At 41.7% G+C, this 21,007-nt stretch overlaps 1 protein-coding gene across 1 annotated transcript; it reads right to left on the bottom strand.

Moving 5' to 3' along the window:
- Positions 1-18,017: 18,017 nt before the first annotated feature.
- On the bottom strand, positions 18,018-18,392 carry LOC123862441 (ferritin light chain-like). The gene has a single exon (XM_045901984.2). It carries the CDS (start codon positions 18,387-18,389, stop codon positions 18,018-18,020), a length of 372 nt encoding a protein of 123 aa, XP_045757940.1. The 5' UTR covers positions 18,390-18,392.
- Between the last annotated feature and the right edge of the window lie 2,615 nt (positions 18,393-21,007).

Consider the following 21,007-nt stretch of genomic DNA (forward strand, 5'->3'; position numbering starts at 1 on the left):
GCATGATTTAAAGTATTAAAGGTTGCTTCTGAATATCTCTTGATTTCATTATCCTATAGTGGTCATTATAAGGTAAATACACACACTGTGTGTGTGTATATGTACATATACATAGTTCACTTAATGTTGATTAAGAAAACCACTATTTCAAAACAGTATATTTCTCTTTTTTCCTTCTCACTGATACCAAAGTAGCCTAAAACAGGCCTTTACAATAATACAATAGGAGACCGAAGTTTTTTTAAAAGGAAAGAAATCCCGACACACGCTGTAACATGGATGAGACTTAGGGACATTATGCTAAAGTGAACCAGTCACAAAATAGTAAATAATGTATGATTTTACTGCTATGAGGTATCTAGAATAGTCGCACGCATAGAAAGCAGAATGGTGGTTGCCAGGGTCTTGGGGGAAGGGGAAATGGGTATTTATTGTTTATTGTTCAATTAGTGTAGAGTTTCAGTTTTGCAAGACACAGAAGTTCTGGAGATTGGTCACACGACAACATGAACATACTTAACACTATTAGACTGCACACTTAAAAATGGTTAAGATGGAAATTCTATGTTATGTGTATTTTACCACAGTGTTCAAAAAAGATCAAAGTTGTTTTGTTTTTTTTTTAAAGATTTTATTTATTTATTTGACAGAGAGAGAGACACAGTGAGAGAGGGAACATAAGCAGGGGGAGAGGGAGAGGGAGAAGCAGGCTTCCCGCTGAGCAGAGAGCCTGATGCGGGGCTCGATCCCAGAACCCTGGGATCATGACCTGAGCCGAAGGCAGACGCCTGACAACTGAGCCACCCAGGCGCCCCAAGATCAAAGTTTTTTAAAAAGTCCAGCTTTACCAAGATTTCTTATTAGTGTACGGGAAGGAGTGTGACTCGTCTAGGAAAATTATTTTATTTTTTTATTTTAATTTTGTTAGATAACACAGTGCAATATTGGCTTCTGAAAATTATTTTAGAGTAAAGGGGTGCCTGGATGGCTCCGTCAGTTAAGCGTCTGCCTTCAGCTCAGGTCATGATCTCAGGGTCCTGGGATGGAGCCCCACATCCAGCTCCCTGCTCAGTGGGGAGTCTACTTCTCCCTCTCCCTCTGCCCCTGCTCTTGTTCTCTCTGTCTCTCTAATAAATAAATAAAAAAAAAAGAATGCAAAAGTAAAGACAGCCATTAATTCCTCTTTTAAAAGTAGTCCTTGAAGGCTACAGGGCTCTCTGAATAGAAAAAGCTAGCTGACAACTTTTCATTTAATGCCAGATTGACTACATTTGACCTGCAAGCATCTACAGTTTGAATGCAGTAGTTGTATGTTCTTTCCAGAACAAACAAACATGAAGCTGTAAAAACATATTGACAGTGGTTTACTTTTATCAGTTTAATGGCCTAAGGCAGAGTTTCATGCTGTTAGATGGTTTTTAAAAGCACAGCAACTCTGAATGCAAGACTTTTTATCCTTCCCTGTATGCCCCCAAACCTTAATGAGTAGTTTCATGCAAATACAGACCAAATCTATATCTTACATTAGCTTTAATGCTGCTAACTGAAAGTGCACCAGAGATATTTGCTTTTTGTTTTGTTTTGTTTTGCTGTTGTTGAGGTGACAGGAAGTTACGGCTTTGTTCTTAAAATGGAGAAGAATCGAGAATTTTTCATGCAACTATTTGGCAACACTTAAGTCTCATTGCGAATACTGTGTAAATGGATGCTCAGTGAACAAAGGTGCAGGTGGGAAGGGTGAAAGCTTAAGGAAAGTCACAGGTATTTTACAAGAATAAGGTAATTATTATGTGTCAAAATTAAGGAGCTCAGAAAGTCAAATGCAATGGAAAAAAAAAAGCACAAACCTGGTATCCATAATTAAGAAGCTTCAAGATCAAAGAGTCTAAATAAGGTCTTAAAAGCCTTCAAGGTAAACTCCTTAGGTCAGGACTATGGAATACATACTTTGTTTGTTTGTTTTTTTTTTTTTTTCATTTATTTACTTGAGAGAGAGAGAGAGAGAGAGCATGAGATGGAGGGTCAGAGGGAGAAGCAGACTCCCCGCCGAGCAGGGAGCCCGATGCGGGACTCGATCCCGGGACTCCAGGATCATGACCTGAGCCGAAGGCAGTCGCTTAACCAACTGAGCCACCCAGGCGCCCTACATACTTTGTTTTTAATTGTTCTGTGTTTAATACCATGTATTTAATGTAAATACTGCATATTTATTATGGAGATGTCGCCTTAGAGGCAGGCAGACTGTCCGTGAAAATCATGAGGCAAATTTTCTACAGTTACCCTTTCGTGCCTTTGAAAGATTTCTATTTGTCCAGTTCTTTCCTTCTGTAAAATGTATTTAACATGGTTGTGACCTTGTCATTTTATTACTTCATTTTATTACTAGTCAATAACCATGAGTCATTAAAACTGTCGTCTCAATTGATCAGTTTTAAATAATGCTTCAGCCATGACTACTCATTATTGAGTTAGCTCCTAAATCATTTGAAGTTGTGATCAGCTCCTTATTTGAGGAGTCAAACAAACAGAGGTTATTTTTTCTCCTTGTAAGAAATCCAGAAGATTATGGCGACTGACATTGGCTGAGCAGCGTGAACTGTTGTCAGACTACTGTCTGGGTCTGTGGACCTCAGATTTTTGGTTCCACAACCTCTTCACTCTCTTAAAAATCGAGGGTCCCCAAAGAGCTTTTGTTTATGGGGGTTGTATCTACTGATATTTACCATGGAAAAGAACATATATTTAAAAAAATTATTTATTAACTCATTTGAAAATAGTGATAAGCCCATTACATGTTGATATGTTTTTATGAAAAATAACTATACTTTCAAAACAAAAAGAAAATCAGTGAGAAGATTAGCGTTTTGCAAATCTCTTCAATCTCTGGCTTAATGAAGAACAAGCCTCCAGTCTTCTTCTGCAGTCAATCTGTTGGGACATGGTCATTTGGTTGGAGTATACAGGGAAATCTGGTCTCCCACAGATAGGTGGTTGGGAAGGAGATGACCTTGAGAACTCCCTGAAAGGGCCTGAGGGACCTCGAGGTCCCTGGGCCACACTGGATTGGATAATTCTTTTTCTTCATGTTTGTTGACTCCTACTGAAAAGATGACTATGATACCTCTGATTGCTGCTTTCTTTTTTTTTTTTTAAGATTTTATTTATTTATTTGAGAGAGAGACAATGAGAGACAGAGAGCATGAGAGGGAGGAGGGTCAGAGGGAGAAGCAGACTCCCCGCCAAGCAGGGAGCCCGATGCGGGACTCGATCCCGGGACTCCAGGATCATGACCTGAGCCGAAGGCAGTCGCTTAACCGACTGAGCCACCCAGGCCCTGATTGCTGCTTTCAAAGCAGACCGAAGAGGGTAAAGTATAGGGCTTTCTCGTAAGGCATTTCTTTTCAGTAGATTTCCCCTCATCTCGCTAATCCTACCTGGGTAACAAACCATGAGACCAGTCATTAACCAAGGGGAGTGAAAAGATCATGAGTGATTTAGAACTTGGGCCACCCTAAGGCTGGGGTAGGATTTACCATTCCTGGGATTAAGAGATCTGCCTGTGTTTAGGGTTACCAGGTTTAGCAAATAAAAATACAGGTGGTCCAACTAAACTTGAATTTCAGAAGTCAGGGTGGCAGTTGGCTTCAGGAGAGCTGTGTCTATGAGGTGGGACTGGTGCTCGGGATGGCACGGGGGATGCAGAGAGCGGGAACCTGCTTGAGGAAGGAGCTCTTTTCTGGGCTCACACCACCCAGCCATGCAGAGAGAGCCGCTGTACGGAGGAAGACAGCAGCATGGTGAGGGCAGGGCAACTGAGCAGAAGCCAAGCGGAGACGCTGGTTTGGGCTGTACAGAATGTTTGAGGAGCCCTACAGGACCCCATTGCGAGGCTTGCCCCCAGTTTCTAAGTGCTGAAGAAGTCTTAGACGGAAGAAGGGAGGAAAAATAATGTCTCCCTGTCCACATACCTCCTTTCCAATCACTCTCCTTTCTAGCTCAGAAACATCTGTATTTGCATTATCTAATGTTGAATTTACATTCACAGTTCTGCAGACTTCAGAAACTGTCCTTTTTTTTTTAAATTGAAATTCGCAGTACTAATTCCTGTCTCAATAAGATTGTAAGTAAGCAACAAAACCAAATGAACTACAACACTTTTGGGGTTTTGTTTTCTTTTAAAGCAAACCCTTTCCCTAGGCAACAACCAAGTGACAAAATAAATTCTTTTAATACTATTTACTGATCAGCTTGCATAAATCATTACCAACTTAAAGAAACAGGGCAGGAAGCTATTGTAAGAAAGCTTTGATAGGAAAAGGAAAACAAAAATTATTCACCAGAGATTGCATTTTTCTGTGGAAATAAGATACCATCCATGACAAAGCATTAAATCTTTTTTTTTTCTTTTTTTACTAACTGCTCTGAGAGCCCAAAGACTCATTCATTTATTCACTCAATATTTACTGTGTCCTTCTCTATGCCAGGCCCTGTGCTGGTGGTGATACAAATGTGAATTAGACATGGTCTGATAGATAAAGAAATAACTAACAGCCACAAAAAGAAATAATTCTAAAAGATTAATAGATAAATAAATGAACGGAAGAAAACATTCATTTTTAGGCACCATATGAATGAAATGCTCTCTATCGAGGATCACATTTGATGGAAGGCATATGAGGTCGGCACTATCCTTATCTTCATTTGGTAGATGAGAACACTGAGCTCAGGGAAGCTGAAAGATTTGCCCAAGTTAAGTAAGTAGAGGAACTGGGATTCAAACCGGTGACCGTTAGCAGGTGAGGAAAGTGAGTAGATGATCCTCGAAAAGCAATTAGGTGTTTCCTGGTAGGAAAGATGGAGGGGATGGAGTGAGGATGGGACAGAACTGGAAAGAGAGAAGAATGGGCGAGGGGATGGGAGTGGGGAAACAGGGAGCAATTCCGAGGGAGCAGAGCCTGGCTGGGCATTTGGTGTGGGGAGTGGGAGAGAAGGTTACAGCAAAAGGCGCAGGGTTGGGACATGGGGGAGGGGAGGGGCTTGAATGTCTCACTGAGGAACGGCCGGTTTGTTTCCATCAAATGGCCTTAGGCAGGGGAGTGACAGACGCAGATTTGCATTTCAGAAAAATGACTCTGGCAACAGTTAGATTACAGAGAGGCAGGAAACGATTTGTCTCCCTGGCTCAGGAGAGCGGGAAAGTAATACCACTCCTGAGAATATAGCCTAGAGAGCCTCTCCAACATCTGCTCAGAGAGAACAGCGCTGCACTGTTTGCAGCAGAAAATTCCTAAACGTCCTTCAACAGAGAATAAATAAATAAATTGTGGGATAGTCACAGAATGTGTACCATATGGTAGTTAAAGTGAATGAATTAGGGCAACACGTGTCAACAGGAAGAAAACATAAAATTGAGTGTAAAAAGCGAGTTGCAGAGGGAATATATAGCAGGAGGTCCTTTTCGTAAAGTTTAAAAACCTACAAAGCAATGCGCTAAATTCTTTATCGATTCATAAAGATCTAGAGAAAGCACAAGATGCATTTGATAATAGCAAATTCATGACAGTGTGCTGGGGAAGGAGGGACTTGGGGATGGGGCAGGCTAATCAGGGTGGGCTTAAATATCTGTATCTATAGCCATATTTATAGCTGTATCTGTAGCTGGATATCTTCATTTCTTTAAACAAAATGGCAAATAGGACAGTGTTAAGATTTTGATAAAACTGGTAGAACACAGTTGTTTGTTCTCTGTACTCAGCTGCATATTTGACATATAACATTAAACAATTTAAGCTTGGATCCAAAAGAATACACCTTCTCCCACAAAGAGAAAGAAGAGAAATAGAAAGCAACAGGGTAGCCCAGGGAGAAGGAGCTGGGAGACCACTGCAATGTCCAGGCAAGAGGTGATGGGTCATGCAGTGACACAGTGGCAGTGAGAATGGAGAGGCCACCAGATGGAGGTGATTATTGGTTGTGGCCAGTGGGAGAGAGAGTCGAATCCAAGTGACTCCTAGCTTCTGGCTTGCATTACTGAGTGGGTGGTGGGGCCGATTGCCAAGGAAATGTAGAAGAAGCAACAGGTTTGTTTGGGGTGTGGTGTGTGGACATCTGTTTCAGGCAAGATCAATCAGAGCCTCTTCTTCCGGGAAGAAACGTCCAATATGCCATTTGATATTCAGGTCAGGAGTTCAAGGAAGGGTCTGTGATAGAAATATAAAATTGGTTATCATCAGCATTTGGGGGAAACCATGAGAATAAATAATGTGATTATAAGTTTTATCAGAGGACTAAATACAGATGTATAATATGGATAACACTGAAAATAAATTTTAAATGAAGATGAGTTCAGATATGAGAAGTATGATATATAAGTAAAATATGAATCCTGACTTTTACTCATAGTATTTCAAACTTTTTAAAAGAGTGTAGTAATCACGGGGCACCTGAGTGGCTCAGTCGGTTAAGTGTCTGCCTTCGGCTCAGGTCATGATCCCAGGATCCTGGGATCGAGCCCCGTGTGTCGGGCTCCCTGCTCAGTAGGGAGTCTGCTTCCCCCTCTCCCTCTCCTGCTACCCCTGCTTGTGCTCTCTCTCTGTCAAATAATTTTTTTTTAATTTTTTAAAAAAGAAAGTAGTAATCTGTCTTTGACAAATTACATGTCTAAGATCTGGAATATGTGTTGTCTTAACCCCTCATCACCGTGACGAGGAACTTAATAATGATCCTTGAAAAGTCTATGATCTCTTTGCTGGGTGGTTTGGAACCAGCAAAAAGGCATTGCTAAATTACCAATGGGAAACCGACCTGATGTTGGTAACCCAGCTAATGCTCAGAATCACCCAGAGAACCCGCAAAAGCAGCGCAGATTCCAGACCAATTGAACTAGAACCCCGGGGCTGAGGCCTGGGAATCAGCATTTCAAAAAACCCTACAGGTCAGGCTGGTCCTCAGCCAGGTTCAGGAGACAGAGTAACAGCTCCTGGACAGCTGTCATCGGATGTAGTGGGGATTGTCCACCTCCATTTGACTACTAATCCTCCCCTGGGACCTTGGGCAAGTGATTTAACCTCTTTATGTCTCAGTGGCCTCATCCCTATAATGGGGATCAAGAGAGCACCTACTCTTAGGGTAGTTGTAAGTAAATAAATTAATGTATGCCATGTACTTACAATACTGTCTGGAGTAATAGTGTAAACATGTAATAAAAGATAGTTTCTGTAATTATTATTTTTATTAACATATGTGACGAGGATACTGGGACACCATTTCTACTACTACTTTTGCTAACTAAATATTCTAATAATTTTTTTAAAAGGGAATAAAATTTTACACTTGAGTCCTTTGTACTGTCTTCACTTCCCCTATCTTCCCAGCCTCTTGAAGTAGTTACCTTGTCTCTTTTATTTCTCTGGCACAGGAAATTTATCCTGAAGCTATTGGAAACATGAAGGTGTATTTTATACATGAACTAGTCTGTGAGAGTTTTGGCATTCGAGAGAGGATTGATTTGTATTCAAATGGCTCTTATTATTATCCAGGTCCCTCAACAGACCCTGATGATATTTGGAGTTTCAGACAGTTTCAGAGGAAGTTTTTCCATGGTTAAGAAATTTACTGTAAAGCAAACTTAGTTTGTTAGACTTCACATCCATGCATGCCCTGAAGACCTAATTATAAGGACTCCCTAAGGTAGATGTATCATATTACACCCACTTTTTCAAAGGGAACACTCCTGAATTCTTGCAGTGTATATAGATTCCTAATGCAAACATGGTCATAAAGATGAAGAAAACCCCACATGTGTATTATAGACATACTCTTTACCAATCATCTTGCTAATCACCTCATACTAACCATGCAACTTGGGTGTATTTTATGAATATTGCATTGACTCATTTTTTTAAAAATTATATTTTTCAGTTGTACAACATTATAATTCAACATTTGTATATACTACAAAATGGTCACCCCCAAAAATCTACCTACCCTCCATCACCCTATAATTGACCCCTGTATCCCTTTGTCCAACCACCAATCTGTTCTCTGTATCAATGTGTTTGTTTTTGTTTTGTTTTGTTCATTCATTTTCGTTGTTTTTTAGATTCCACATGTGAATGAAATCATACAGTATTTGTGTTTCTCCTTCTGACGTTTTTCACTTAGCATACTACTCTCAAGCTCCACCCATGTTGTTGCAAATGGCAAGATCTCATTCTTTTTTATGCCCGAGTAGTATTTAGTATTCCACTGTGTGTGTGTGTGTGTGTGTTTAGTTTCCATATCTTGGCTATTGTAAATGATGTTGCAATGAACACAGGGGTGTATTTATCTTTTTGAATTCGTGTTTTCATATTCTTTGGATAAATCCTCAGTAGTGGAATAGCTGGATCATATAGTTCTGTTTTTAATTTTTTGAAGAATCTCCACACTGTTTTCCACAGTGACTGTACCAATTTACAATCCCACCAATAGTCTGCAAGTGTTTCTTTTTCTCTAAATCTTCTCCAACACTAGTTATTTCTTATCACCTTGATAAGAACCATTCTAATAGGTAAGAGGTGATATTTCATTGTGTTTTTTTTTTTTTTAGATTTTATTATTTTATTTGACAGAGAGAGAGAGAGTACAAGTAGGCAGAGAGGCAAGCAGAGAGGGAGAGGGAGAAGCAGGCTCCCCGCTGAGCAGGGAACCTAATGGGAGGCTCCATCCCAGCACCCTGGGATCATGACCTGAGCCGAAGTCAGATGCTTAACTGTCTGAGCCACCCAGGTGCCCCCTTCATTGTGGTTTTGATTTGCATTTCCTTAATCATCAGTGATGTTGAACATCTCTTCACATGCCTACTGGCCATCTGTATGTCTTCTTTTCTCCTTTTCTTTTTTGTTTTCTTTTGATTTGTTTTTGTCTTGTTTTGTTTTTCCCCATGCTCACCTGCAGCTTACTCACTGCTCTTATATGTCTTCTTTGGAAAAATATCTATTCAGATCTTCTGTCCATTTTTTAGTCAGTTGTTCGGTTTGGGTTGCTGTATTGATTCATTTTGATAGTATTCCTCTACATTGAAAGTTACTCAGTAGTTTTAATTTCCTGAGAAGTTAATAATTCTAATATTTTTGCCTATTAAGTGGTTAATTATTTCTAAGTCACTACTAAAGCATATTTAGAGAGCTAAGTAAAAATATAGCCAACTGAGAGAGGGCATGAAATGGTGCAACATTAAAATTTCAACACATGAAAAAAATGCTCACCATCACTGTCATTAGGGAAGTACAAATTAAAGCCATAAGGAAATACCACTAAACACCTGCTAGAATGACTAAAATCAGGAACACTGATAATACCAAGTGTTGACAAGGATGTGGAGAAACTGGAATTCATATACCATGGGAATGTGAAATGGTATAGCCACTTTGGAAGCAGCTTGACCATTTCTTTTTTTTTCTTTTTCTTCTTCTTTTTTTAGAGGGGTGGGGCAGAGAGGCAGAGGGAGAGGGAGAGAGAGAATCTTAAGCAGGGCTCAATCTCACAACCCGGAGGTCATAACCTGAGCCGATATCAGGAGTTGGACATTTATTTTTTTTAAAGATTTTATTTATTTATTTATTTATTTATTTATTTATTTATTTTATTTGTCAGAATGTGAGAGAGAGAGCACGCAAGCAGGGGGAGCGGCAGGCAGAGGGAGAAGCAGGCTCCTCGCTGAGGAAGGAGCCAGATGCGGGACTCAATCCCAGAACCCTGGGATCATGACCTGAGCTGAAGGGAGATGCTTAACCGACTGAGCCACCCAGGTGTCTCAAAAGTTGAACACTTAACTAAGCCACCCAGGCACCCTGCAGTTTGATCACTTCTTACAAACTTGAACATACACTACTATTTGACTCAGCAATCCCACTTTTAGGTATTTACCCAAGAGAAATGAAAATCTATGTTCCCACAAAAACTTTAATGCAAGTATTTATAGCAGCTTTATTCATAATTGTCCCAAGCTGGAAATGACTCAAATGTCCTCCAAAGGGTAGCTGGATAAGTACTTTGTGGCATATCCATATGTGGGAGGCTGAATAATGGCATGCCTGAGGATACCCATGTCCTAAAACCTGGAACCTCTGAATGTTACCTCATACACAAAAAGAGACCTGCAGATAGGATTAAGTGTCTTGAGATGGGGGATTCACGTGTGTCCTCACAAGAGAGAGGCAAAGGGAGATTCGACTCCAGATCGACATAAGAGGAAGCCCTGCAACCCTAAGGCTGGAGACTGGAGTGATGTGGCCATAGACCGAGCTTTGCTGGCAGCCACCTGGGCTGAAAGAGGCCAGGAAAGGCTTCTCCCCTGAAGCTTCCAAAGGCCATGTCACCCCCTTGATTTAGGCCCAGTGATACTGATTTTAGGCTACTGGCCTCCAGAGCTATGAGAGAGTACATTGTTTCAAGCCACCAAGTCTGTGGTAATTTGTTATAGCAGCCGTAAGAAACTGATACCCCATGCAATGGAATACTACTTAGTGATAACAAGGAATGAACTATTAATATACACAACAACGTGAATAAGTTTCAAATGCATTATGCTCAGTGGAAGAAACCACTCAGAAGGCTATATGATGTCATTTATATAATGTTTTCAAAAAGGCAACACTATAGGGGCACCTGGGTGGCTCAGTCCTTAAGCGTCTGCCTTCAGCTCAGGTCCTGACCCCAGGGTCCTGGGATCGAGCCCCGCATCAGGCACCCTGCTCGGCGGGAAGCCTGCTTCTCCCTCTCCCACTCCCCCTGCTTGTGTTCCCTCTCTCGCTGTGTCTCTCACTGTCAAATAAATAAATAAAATCTTAAAAAAAAAAAAAGGCAACACTATAGGGACTGAGCAAAGCTCAGTAGTTGTCAGGGGTGGGGAAGGGTTGGTTGTAAAGGGGCAGCATAAAGGAGTTTTTTGGGATTATGGAACTGCTCTGAATCTTGACTGTGGTGGTGGTTATGTACTCTATTTGTCAAAACTCCTAGAACTGTACACTAAAGAGAGTAAATTTTACTGTGTGTGAATTCTAAAATAAAATTTAAAAAAGAATTCAAGCTTTAGCAGCTGGGGAAAATGTCAAAGTGCTAATTTTAAAGATCACATAACACAAGTCCCTGCCCTAAGAGGCACTGGTTTTCAGTTCAGACCTCAATCAGAAAATTTCTCTTTCCACTAAAGGAGACGTTAACCCTTTGGTAGCTGGGAGTCTGAGAACACAGAAGAGCAGAACTGAGATCATCTTCTTCAGGTGACTGACGAGAGAATGCAGGGAATTCATTCTAGAGGGAAGAGAAAGCTCCTCACCTGGAGAATAGAGGGAAGCAGCATTCCTAGGTAATAGAGGTCTGCATTTGTGTGGCGTATTGGAGGGAACAAACTTCTTCAAGAGCTGTCCTTAAGGTGAATTTTAAATAACCACATAAAAGAAAGACTGAGTCTTTCTGCAAAAGGCCCAAGATATGAGAAAGTGACACCATACTGGTGGTCTGAGTGGGTCAAGACAGAAGAGGCACAGTAGAACTGGGGCAGCCCTGGGGTGCCTGGCGGGCTCAGTCAGTTAAGCGTCTGCCTTCAGCTCAGGTCATGATGCCAGGGTCCTGGGATCGAGTCCCGCATCAAGCTCCTTCCCCATCAGAGAGTCTGCTTCTCCCTCTGCCTCTGCTGCTCCCCCTGCTTGTGCTCTCTCTTTCTCTCTGTCTCTCTGACAAATAAGTAAAATCTTTAAAAAAATAAATGAATCTGAAGCTCCCTTTTAGGTATTGTTACCATACAGAGTTATTAATGAGAAGCAAGAAAATGTGGGAAGATGTTTACTAAAAATAATAATGTGAGTTTTGAAACATTGTAAATACTCCCTCTCTGTGGGGTCCAAAAACTTAAGCTGTATAAAATGCAGAATCTTGTTATTCAGTCATTGAAATGACTGTGGGCAAGCAATGCAGACAGAACAGGGCAGCAGAGAGGTCTAGGAGCACAACTGTGCCATTTCATTCTAACCTGGTTCCTGTTGAAGCTTGATATCACCTGGTGGCAGTTTATTGACATTGCTGGAAATAATTCTGGGGCCTGTGGCTGGCTGAGTCTTCTGGGACAGCAGCAAAGATTCCAGGAATCTCTGTTAGTTGGCAGTTATCTTGATGGCCTACTCTAGAGAGACCGAGCCAAGAATATACTGTACACCCAGGGACTCCTTTCAACCTCTGTATTTCTTAAGGCTGGAATTGTCTGCCATTTCCCTGCCTGACCTAGTCCTCATTTTTATATTTCTCTGCAGAAGATAAGAATTTTAACTGGCCCCAGTTTGAGAAACAAGGTTTGAAGGATTGTGGAAGCCAATTGACAATTGCATTATGTTTGAATTCATCTCGTTGCAGGATGTGTTATCACTGTTCTGTTTTGTTTTGTTTTACAGTAAATGGGATTAATTCATTATATTTGATAGCAACTAGAAAGCTGGCCAATTATCTGTTAAGCAAGTCCTAGTTGGTGAAGAAAAAAATGTTGTTATCTTAAAATGTGGTGAACGAAGCCTGCTTGCTTGCTTTCAGATCTGTTCCTCATACTTTTGCTCTACAGGCCTATTTCCTACGCCCTTGTATCAGTTAGAGTCTAGCTGAGTTTGGCCAGTGGGAGGCAGTATAATGATCCTCCAAAGATGTCCATTCCTTAATCCCCAGAGCCTGTGAAAATGTTAAAATGTGACATGGCAAAAGGGGCTTTGTAGATGTGATTAAGGTTATGGATCTGAGATGGGGAGATTGTCCTGGATTACCCAAGTGGACTCACTCTAATCATATGAGCCCTCAAAAAGAGAACCTTTTCTTACTGGGGATGGGAGAAATGAGTCAGAAGGGGAAGCCTGAGAGATTGAAGCATGAGAAAGACCTGATCTGCCATTGCTGGCTTCGAAGATAGAGGAAGAGGGCCACGACAAGGAATGTAGGCAGCCTCTAGAGGTTAAGAATCACCCCCGTTTGACACCCAGCAAGAAAACAGGGACATCAATCCTACACCTGCATGGAGTTGAATTTTGCCAACAATGTGAACGAGCATGGAAACAGATTCTTCTTCAAAACCTCCACAATCAACTGCAGCCCTGCGGACCCCTTGACTTCAGCCTTGTGAGACTAAACAGAAGACCCAGCTGAACCACACTTCCTTGGACTTCTGACCTACAGAACTGGGGCCCCTGGGTTCTGAAATATCAGTTCTTGATATTAGAGAACTAATGAAAAATGTCAACCTAATGAAAAATATCAAAGAAGAACTAAATAAATGGAGATATTTCATGTTTGTGGATAGGAAAACTCAATATTGTCAAGAGGTCAATTCTTCCCAACTTGATCCACAGATTCAATGCAATTCCAATAAAAATCCCAGCAAGTTATTCATGGATATAGACAAGCTAATCGTAAAGTTTATATGCAGAGACAAAAGGCCCGGAATAGACAACACAATATTGGAAGAGAACAAAGATGAAGGACTGAAACTGCCCAACTTCGAGATTTATGATAAAGCTATAGTAATCAAGACAGTATGTTGGTAAAAGAATAGACAGGTGAATGGAACAGAAGAGAGAGCCCAGTAATAGGACCATGTAAATATAATCAATTGACCTTTGCCAAAGGAACAAAGATAGTCTTTTCAACAAATGATGCTAGAACAGCTAGACATATACATGCAAAATAAAAAAAAGATCCTAGACAGAGACCTTATATCCTTTACAAAAATTAACACAAAATGGATCAGACCTATATGTAAAATGCAAAGCTCTGAAATTCCTGCAAGATAATATAGGAGGAAACCTAGATGATCTTAGGTCATGATACTTTTTAGATACAACACCAAAGTCATGATCCATGAAGGAAATAACAGATAAGCTGTACTTCATTAAAATTAGAAACTTCTGGGGCGCCTGGGTGGCTCAGTCGTTAAGCGTCTGCCTTCGGCTCAGGTCATGATCCCAGGGTCCTGGGATCGAGCCCCGCGTCGGGCTCCCTGCTCCGCGGGAAGCCTGCTTCTCCCTCTCCCACTCCCCCTGCTTGTGTTCCCTCTCTCGCTGTGTCTCTCTCTCTGTCAAATAAAAAAAAAAAATCTTTAAAAAAAAATTAAAAACTTCTGTTCAGTGAAAGACACTGTCAAAAGAATGAGAAAACAAGCCACAAACTAGGAGAAAATATTTTCAAAAGATACATGGACAAAGGACTGTTACTCGCAATATACGAAGAACTCTTAAAACTCAACAAGAAAACAAGCAATCCAATTTAAAAATGGGCAAAAGGTCTTAACAGACACCTCACCAAAGAAGATAGGCAGATGGTAACTAAGCACAAGAAAAGATGTTCAACATTGTATGTCATTAGAGAATTGGAAATTGAAATGAAATATGAATACATACCTATGACAATGGCCCAAATTCAAAACACTGACAACACTAAATGCTGGTGAGGATGTGGAGCGAAGGGAATTCCCATCCATTACTGGTAGGAATGCAAAATAATATAGACACTTTGGGAGACAGGTTGGCAGTTTCTTACAAAACTAAACATACTCTTTTACGATCCAACAATCTCACTCTTTGGTATTCACCCAAATGATTCGAACACATGTCTACACAAAAACCTGCACATGGGTGTTTATAGCAGTTTTATTCATAATTGCCCAAACTTGGAAGCCACCAAGGTAGACAAATAAACTGGTACACACAGACAATTGGATATTATTCAGCGTTGAAAAGAAATGAGTTGTCAAGCCATGAAGAGTGATGGAGGAAAATTGAATGCATATTACTAAGTGAAAGAAGACACTCTGAAAAGGCTACATCGTGTGTGATTCCAACTACATGACATTCTGGAGAAGACAAAACTATGGAGACGGTAAAATGATTAATGGTCACCAGGGATTAGGGGAGAGGGTGGGATAAATAGGCCAAGCACAGAGGATTTTTAGGGCAGTGAAACTATTTTGTATGATATCACAATGGTAGATACATGTCATCATACATTTGTCAAAACCCATAAAATGCACAACATCAAGAGTGAATGTAATGTAAACTAATATAATGTAAACTATAAACTTTGAGTGAAAATAATTTGTCAGTGTAGGTTCATCACTTGTAAAAAATGTACCACTGTGGTGAGGGTTTTTGAGAATGGGGGAGTTTGTGCATATGTGGGGGGGGCCGGAGGTTTATGGGAATTCTCTGTACTTTTGCTCAATTTTGTTGTGAACCTAAATAAAACTGCTCTAAAAAATAAAGTTTATTAATTTAAAAGATCCTCTATGCTATTTTAGTGAAGAATCAGAGTAGGTGCTCTCTTTGACAATTAGCTTTCTTGGCCAGTCTACCTGACACTCAGAGAAATTCATTCTGGAACCACACTGGTGTTTGACCTTATTTGACTGGATACCAGATCAAATGTCTTAAGTGGCATCTTTTTCATGCATTCTTGAGAAACGCATAAACTGAAAAATGATTTTTTTTGCCAAATCAAATAGATAATGTATCCAACACATACCCTTATCAATTTAACACAGGACGATTAATCCAACAATTCAACTTGTAATAATTTATTCTGAGAAAATAATCATTTAAAGAAATTCAACACAGGGCAACCCTCTTGGGTCCCCTCCCTCCTCGGGAGCTTTGTACTATCACTTTGCTATCGCTCAATAAACCTTGCTTTGCTGCCCACCACTCTGTCTGGTCTACTTCTTCATTCTTCGAAGCGGGGTGACCAAGAACGGCGGGCACCGACAGAGAGAAAATCCTGTAACACCCGTGCTTTAATAAAACTACCATTTTGCACCTAAATAAATAAATAATAAAGAAGTCCAACACAGCATTGTTTAGAATAGTAAAAATAAGATACAATTTAAATGCTTACCACCAGGCAATCGGTTATAAAAAACAAAGTGCACATATACTATCTAATAATGAAAAATGTTGATATTTATTGACAGGGAAAGAGGCCCACAGCATTTATTGTAAGAAAATAGCAGGTTATAAAACCATATGCATATCTGTGTGTGTTCCCACACAGTACCCCTAGGTGGTAGGTTTTGGAGTGTATCAATTTATTGCTTTTCAGCTTTGAATTCATACTTCATTCCCCATTCTGCAAAAATGGAGATGGGCCCCTATATATTTTTCCTTTGCCGGCTGATACATATGTTAAACTTTACCGCTACAGGGAGCTTTCATTGTAGAAGGAAGGGTTTCCTCCCTCCGTCCAGTGTACTGCTTTGAAAGGTTCCTGTCTCCAGAAACTTCCCCCAACAGACATACCAAACCTCTCCAGTGGTTTTGCAATAGAATGCTTCCAGGGAGACAACTCCCTGTGATTAGCTCTCCCCAGAGAGCAGATTTTGAGCAAGTTTGGACCACACAGCACACAGTAACTTCCCTGCTGACCTGTGGTCACACCCTGCCCAACAAACCCTCTCCTCAGCTCTTGGTGGGGAGGGTCCTTGGACCCTCTATCTCAGACCTCGAGGTTGTGGTTGCCCCTCATAACTGCTCTTCTTATATTCTTTAGAGCTCTCTTTGTTTCCTACCAGCTGACTCCTCATTACTCCAATCCCCTGCCGTAGTTAGTAATTCTTTATATTAAAACTTATCCTGCTCAAAAAACAAAACAAAACACAAAAAGCAAACCCTAGATAAAATTACCTATAACCGTACTCTTTCTGTGATAACTACCATTTACACCTTGATGTATATACTCTAAACCTTTTCTCTTGTATGAATGTGTATGCATGTATTACATGTGCATGTATATACATATAAAATACATATCTGTGTCTATATATAGTTTTTAAAACAAAAGGTAAAGCACATTATACAGGTTATTTTGTTATTTTCTGTGTCAGTATTGACAATGGCTCCATTGAGGTATATATATATACTTTAAATTGTTAAAATTTCCCCCTCGTCTGGGACATTTAGCCTCCTTTCCATCTTAAGTTATTATGAACAGTGCTGCAATGAACATCTTTGTGTCAGATATCTCTTGTTTATTCTACCAGATCCACTTTCTACTCTTCTCCATCCTTTTCTCAGCTCTGCTCTCCTTTAGGGAGAACATTAACTGGTTCCTCTGCCCTCTGGTTTCCAGTGAGGTCCCGCCAACATGAGCTCCTGTAGGAGATTGGAGACAAGGACAAGAGTGAGGTCAGGGTATTAATTCCTTGTTCCCTACTGTGAGGTCTCCTAGAGCTGGCTGAAGGTCACTGTTCTCAAGGTGGCCAATCCTCTCTTCCCAGTTCTCAGAACCAGTCCTTCCCTTGTCCTTTTTCCTCTGAACCTAGGGATGGTGACAGCTCTTCGCCTCCACAAGCCCTAGGTACCTGCACCATCCCCTGTTGTTTTCCTACAACTCCTCCATTTCTTTGTAAATGAACCCCACGTGAATTATCCTAGTTTGAGTGTGCCAGTTGTTCTCTTACTAATACAACCTTTAAACCTAAATCTTTGTGTATATCTTTAATTATATTCTTCAAGTAAATTTCTAGATGGAGAATTTGCGAGGACATTGAGTGTACCTGTTTGTTTTTTGTGTTTTGTTTTTTTTTTTAAGATTTTATTTATTTATTTGAGACAGAGAGCATGAGAGGGAGGAGGGTCAGAGGGAGAAGCAGACTCCCTGCCGAGCAGGGAACCCGATGCGGGACTCGATCCCGGGACTCCAGGATCATGACCTGAGCCGAAGGCAGTCGCCCAACCAACTGAGCCACCCAGGCGCCCCTGGTTGTTTTTTTTTTTTTTTCCTGCAAAAAACTTTATTGTTTCCATTTGGTGCATGGCTTGGGAGAGGGCTCCGGGGTGGTTAAAAAGCTGCCTCGTGGCTGCAGGGAGAGACTCAGGCAGAAGCCCTGGTGCCAGGGTTTGCCAGAGGGGCCCCTCAAAGGCTGCTGGGCTTCAGGGTTGTGCTTGAGGGTGAATCTTCGGATGAGATCCTCACCCAGCCCAGCCTGGGGGCAGCTAGTCTGAGGAGGTGAATCAGGTGGTCCCCATCTTCTTGATGTGCTTCACCGCCTCATCTAGGAAGTGGTTCTCCAGGAAGTCGCAGAGATGGAGGTCTGCGAGGGCAGAACCCAGGGCATGCAGATCCAGAAGGGCCTGGTTCTGGTTCTTCTCCAGAACCAGGGTGGCTTCTATGGCATCCAGGGCTTTACTCCACTCATCTTGGGAAGGTTTCTGGACAAGGACGAGGCTGCTGCACTGGTTTGGCATCTTCAAGAGATGTTCAGCACCCTCAAGCTTCTCCTCAGCCAGCTCGAGGAAGAAGGAGCCCACGTCTTCCAGAGCCACATTTTCACCATCAAAACAGGAGACCAGAGAGAGGTAGGTGTAGGAGGCCTGCAGATGCATGTTGACCAGGTGGTTGACGGCAGCCTCCACCTGGGTGGAATCATTCTGATGAATCTGGGAGCTCAGGGCTGATCCATAATAAGGAGCTAAGCTCAAAATAGGGTGTTGGCTGGTCCCAGAGGCAGAGGTTGGCCAAGAAGATGGCTCCCAAGGTTGTGACTGGAGGAAAAGTCGGAGGTTGGTCAGAGGTTGGTAGAGGAGGCATCCCTGGGTTGTTCCATCCAAACACTGTTGAAGCAAAAGACAGATCCATGGAACCTCCCGGCACACTGCCTGAGTAAACCTGTTTTTAAAATGTGTGAAACATGTTTTAGTGTTCAGTTTAGATGGAAGGTTTCTAATCTTGGTGATACAGGGGGTCACCCTCTAAAAAATATGTAATCTTAACTCTGGGTCCAACCAGATGAGAATATACATAAAGATTTAATAAGGATGAAGAAGTTGGTAGGGAATACAGCCCACCATTTAACCTGGTCCCTGAGAAGTTCTAGAGACCCCAAATCTTCCTGAGCTTTTTAATAAGCCCATTTTGTGAAGGAGTATTACTAGGATCCAGCTAGAAAGTGAACTAAAGAAAGAAATCCAATCAGTTGATATTGGTTTATTGAGTAGAATAAATAAGACTTCCACATGTCATTTGTTATCTTGGCTTCTGTGAGTTCATTCATCAAATTTCCAACACGGGTGACCAAAATTTGTCTTCATGTTTCAATGTGAGGCCCAATTCTCATGATGATGATTTCTTATACCTGAGCGTTTCTAAGATAATTTAAAACACATGTGGCAGATATGACTTATATAAACTCAGGAAGCACAAGAAATGTTGCACCTTTTCCAGGGTGAACCATATGAAACTGATGTTTCATAAGTTAAAAATTGTCAAATATCAGCAATTTCATATGCTTTACCGTAGTACTTTTCTCTAAATCCATTTAATTCTATTTTGCACCTTCATCTTGCCATATCGGCTAGAAAGATAACCTTAGCTGTTTGTAGGACTCCTCTACACCTACTCTTCATCTACCCCTGTCCTCTCTCCAACCTCCTCCCCTGCTTGAGAATATGTCAGAGTTTCTGGGTGAATAGGGAGTTGAGGGGGGAGGAGGAGAGCATCTGTTCAAGTCAGTGCTGTGTCTTCCATGTTCTCTGTCTGCCTCTGTTCTTCCTAGGCTATTCTGGGAGCATGGGAATCGAGAAGCTGCCTAAGAATCTGTCTGCCGAGGCAAACCGGTCAGCAGTTTCTTCTCTGAGGTCTTATTGTTCCCATAGTTGCACAGCTGTGAGTGCAAAGGGGTTTCCAGATGATCACACTGAGGCTTACCACAAAGGAAATGGATCACTGTCCCCAGTACCTGGAACATCATAGGTACTCAGTAAATATTTTTTTTTGTTTTTTTTTTAAAGATTTTATTTATTTATTTTGACAGAGAGAGACACAGCGAGAGAGGGAACACAAGCAGGGGGAATGGGAGAGGGAGAAGCAGGCTTCCCGCGGAGCAGGGAGCCCGATGCGGGGCTTGATCCTGGGACCCTGGGATCATGACCTGAGCCGAAGGCAGACGCTTAACGACTGAGCCACCCAGGCGCCCCGGTACTCAGTAAATATTGATTGAAGGAATAAATAAACGATCTGAAGTTGTCAGACTAAGCAGAGTGAGCAGAAAAATAGCAATAGCCAACACTTACAGGATTCTTAATGTGACAGGCGTTGTTCTAATCGCTTTACATAAATTGACTGTTCTTGCAATGACCCCAAGACTAAGGTAACTAAGCAGAACTAAAGGACCTGCTCAAGTTTGTGGCCCACCTCCGTAGTGTGACTCAAAAGCCTATCTGCTTAAGTTCTAGTGCATACTGCAGCCCATTCTAACTTTGGAGAGAAGGAGGTAGGCCTTCGATGTCCTTGGGTGTTCCAGTTGCTTCAACGCAGATTTTGCTAGGGACATTGCTCTCTGATGCTTAAGATCACTAACAAATCCCAGGCAACATCCGGCTGGCAGCAGCCCACTGGCATTCCCATCTGGCCCGCTCCGCAGGACTGGTCCTGTGAAAGCATCAGCTAACAGCAACAACCGCTGCGTGATGAATGGCTAGAAGTAGGGCAGCTAGAAGCGTGACGGGGACGAGGAATGCAATCAGGAAATGCTGACCTGGAACTTGGAGTGGGGTAAGTCGCGCCGTGATGGATGGAGGGCGGCAACTGCACGTACAGCTTGCTGGCACACATCGTCCAAGAAGCGCTGCTTAATTTGAATCGAAACAGGCAGCTTGAGAGGCAAGCAGTGACCAAAGCCACAAATCAAAATACAAACCTCTCATTAATCTTTCCAACCACACTCACACTTTTGGGTAGTATTGTTGTTCAGCATCACTCTTCAGTATGATAAAAACAACAACAACAACAACAAAAACCATGATGCAGGGCGATGCACCCAGGGCCATGCTCTGTGAGACTTCTGAGGCAGGAACAGGCAGAAGAGCCTTCGAGCTGAGAGCTAAAGGGCACGTCTGAGCCGATCTCCAAACAAAGGCTTCTGTTTAATTTTTGGCATGGCAGTTCTAGAATGTACTGAGGTGCTTGTGCACAAGAGCAAAGTATGGTCGGTTCCCTTTTTTTC

The sequence above is a fragment of the Mirounga angustirostris genome, unplaced genomic scaffold, assembly GCF_029215605.1.
Source record: "Mirounga angustirostris isolate CCGP_5_RB_7025 unplaced genomic scaffold, mMirAng1.0.hap1 SCAF_9, whole genome shotgun sequence".
NCBI classification, from domain to species: domain Eukaryota; kingdom Metazoa; phylum Chordata; class Mammalia; order Carnivora; family Phocidae; genus Mirounga; species Mirounga angustirostris.

What these genes read in the sequence shown, in the direction of transcription:
- LOC123862441 (XM_045901984.2), bottom strand. Translation starts at nt 18,389, where the DNA reads ATGCATCTGCAGGCCTCCTACACCTACCTCTCTCTGGTCTCCTGTTTT.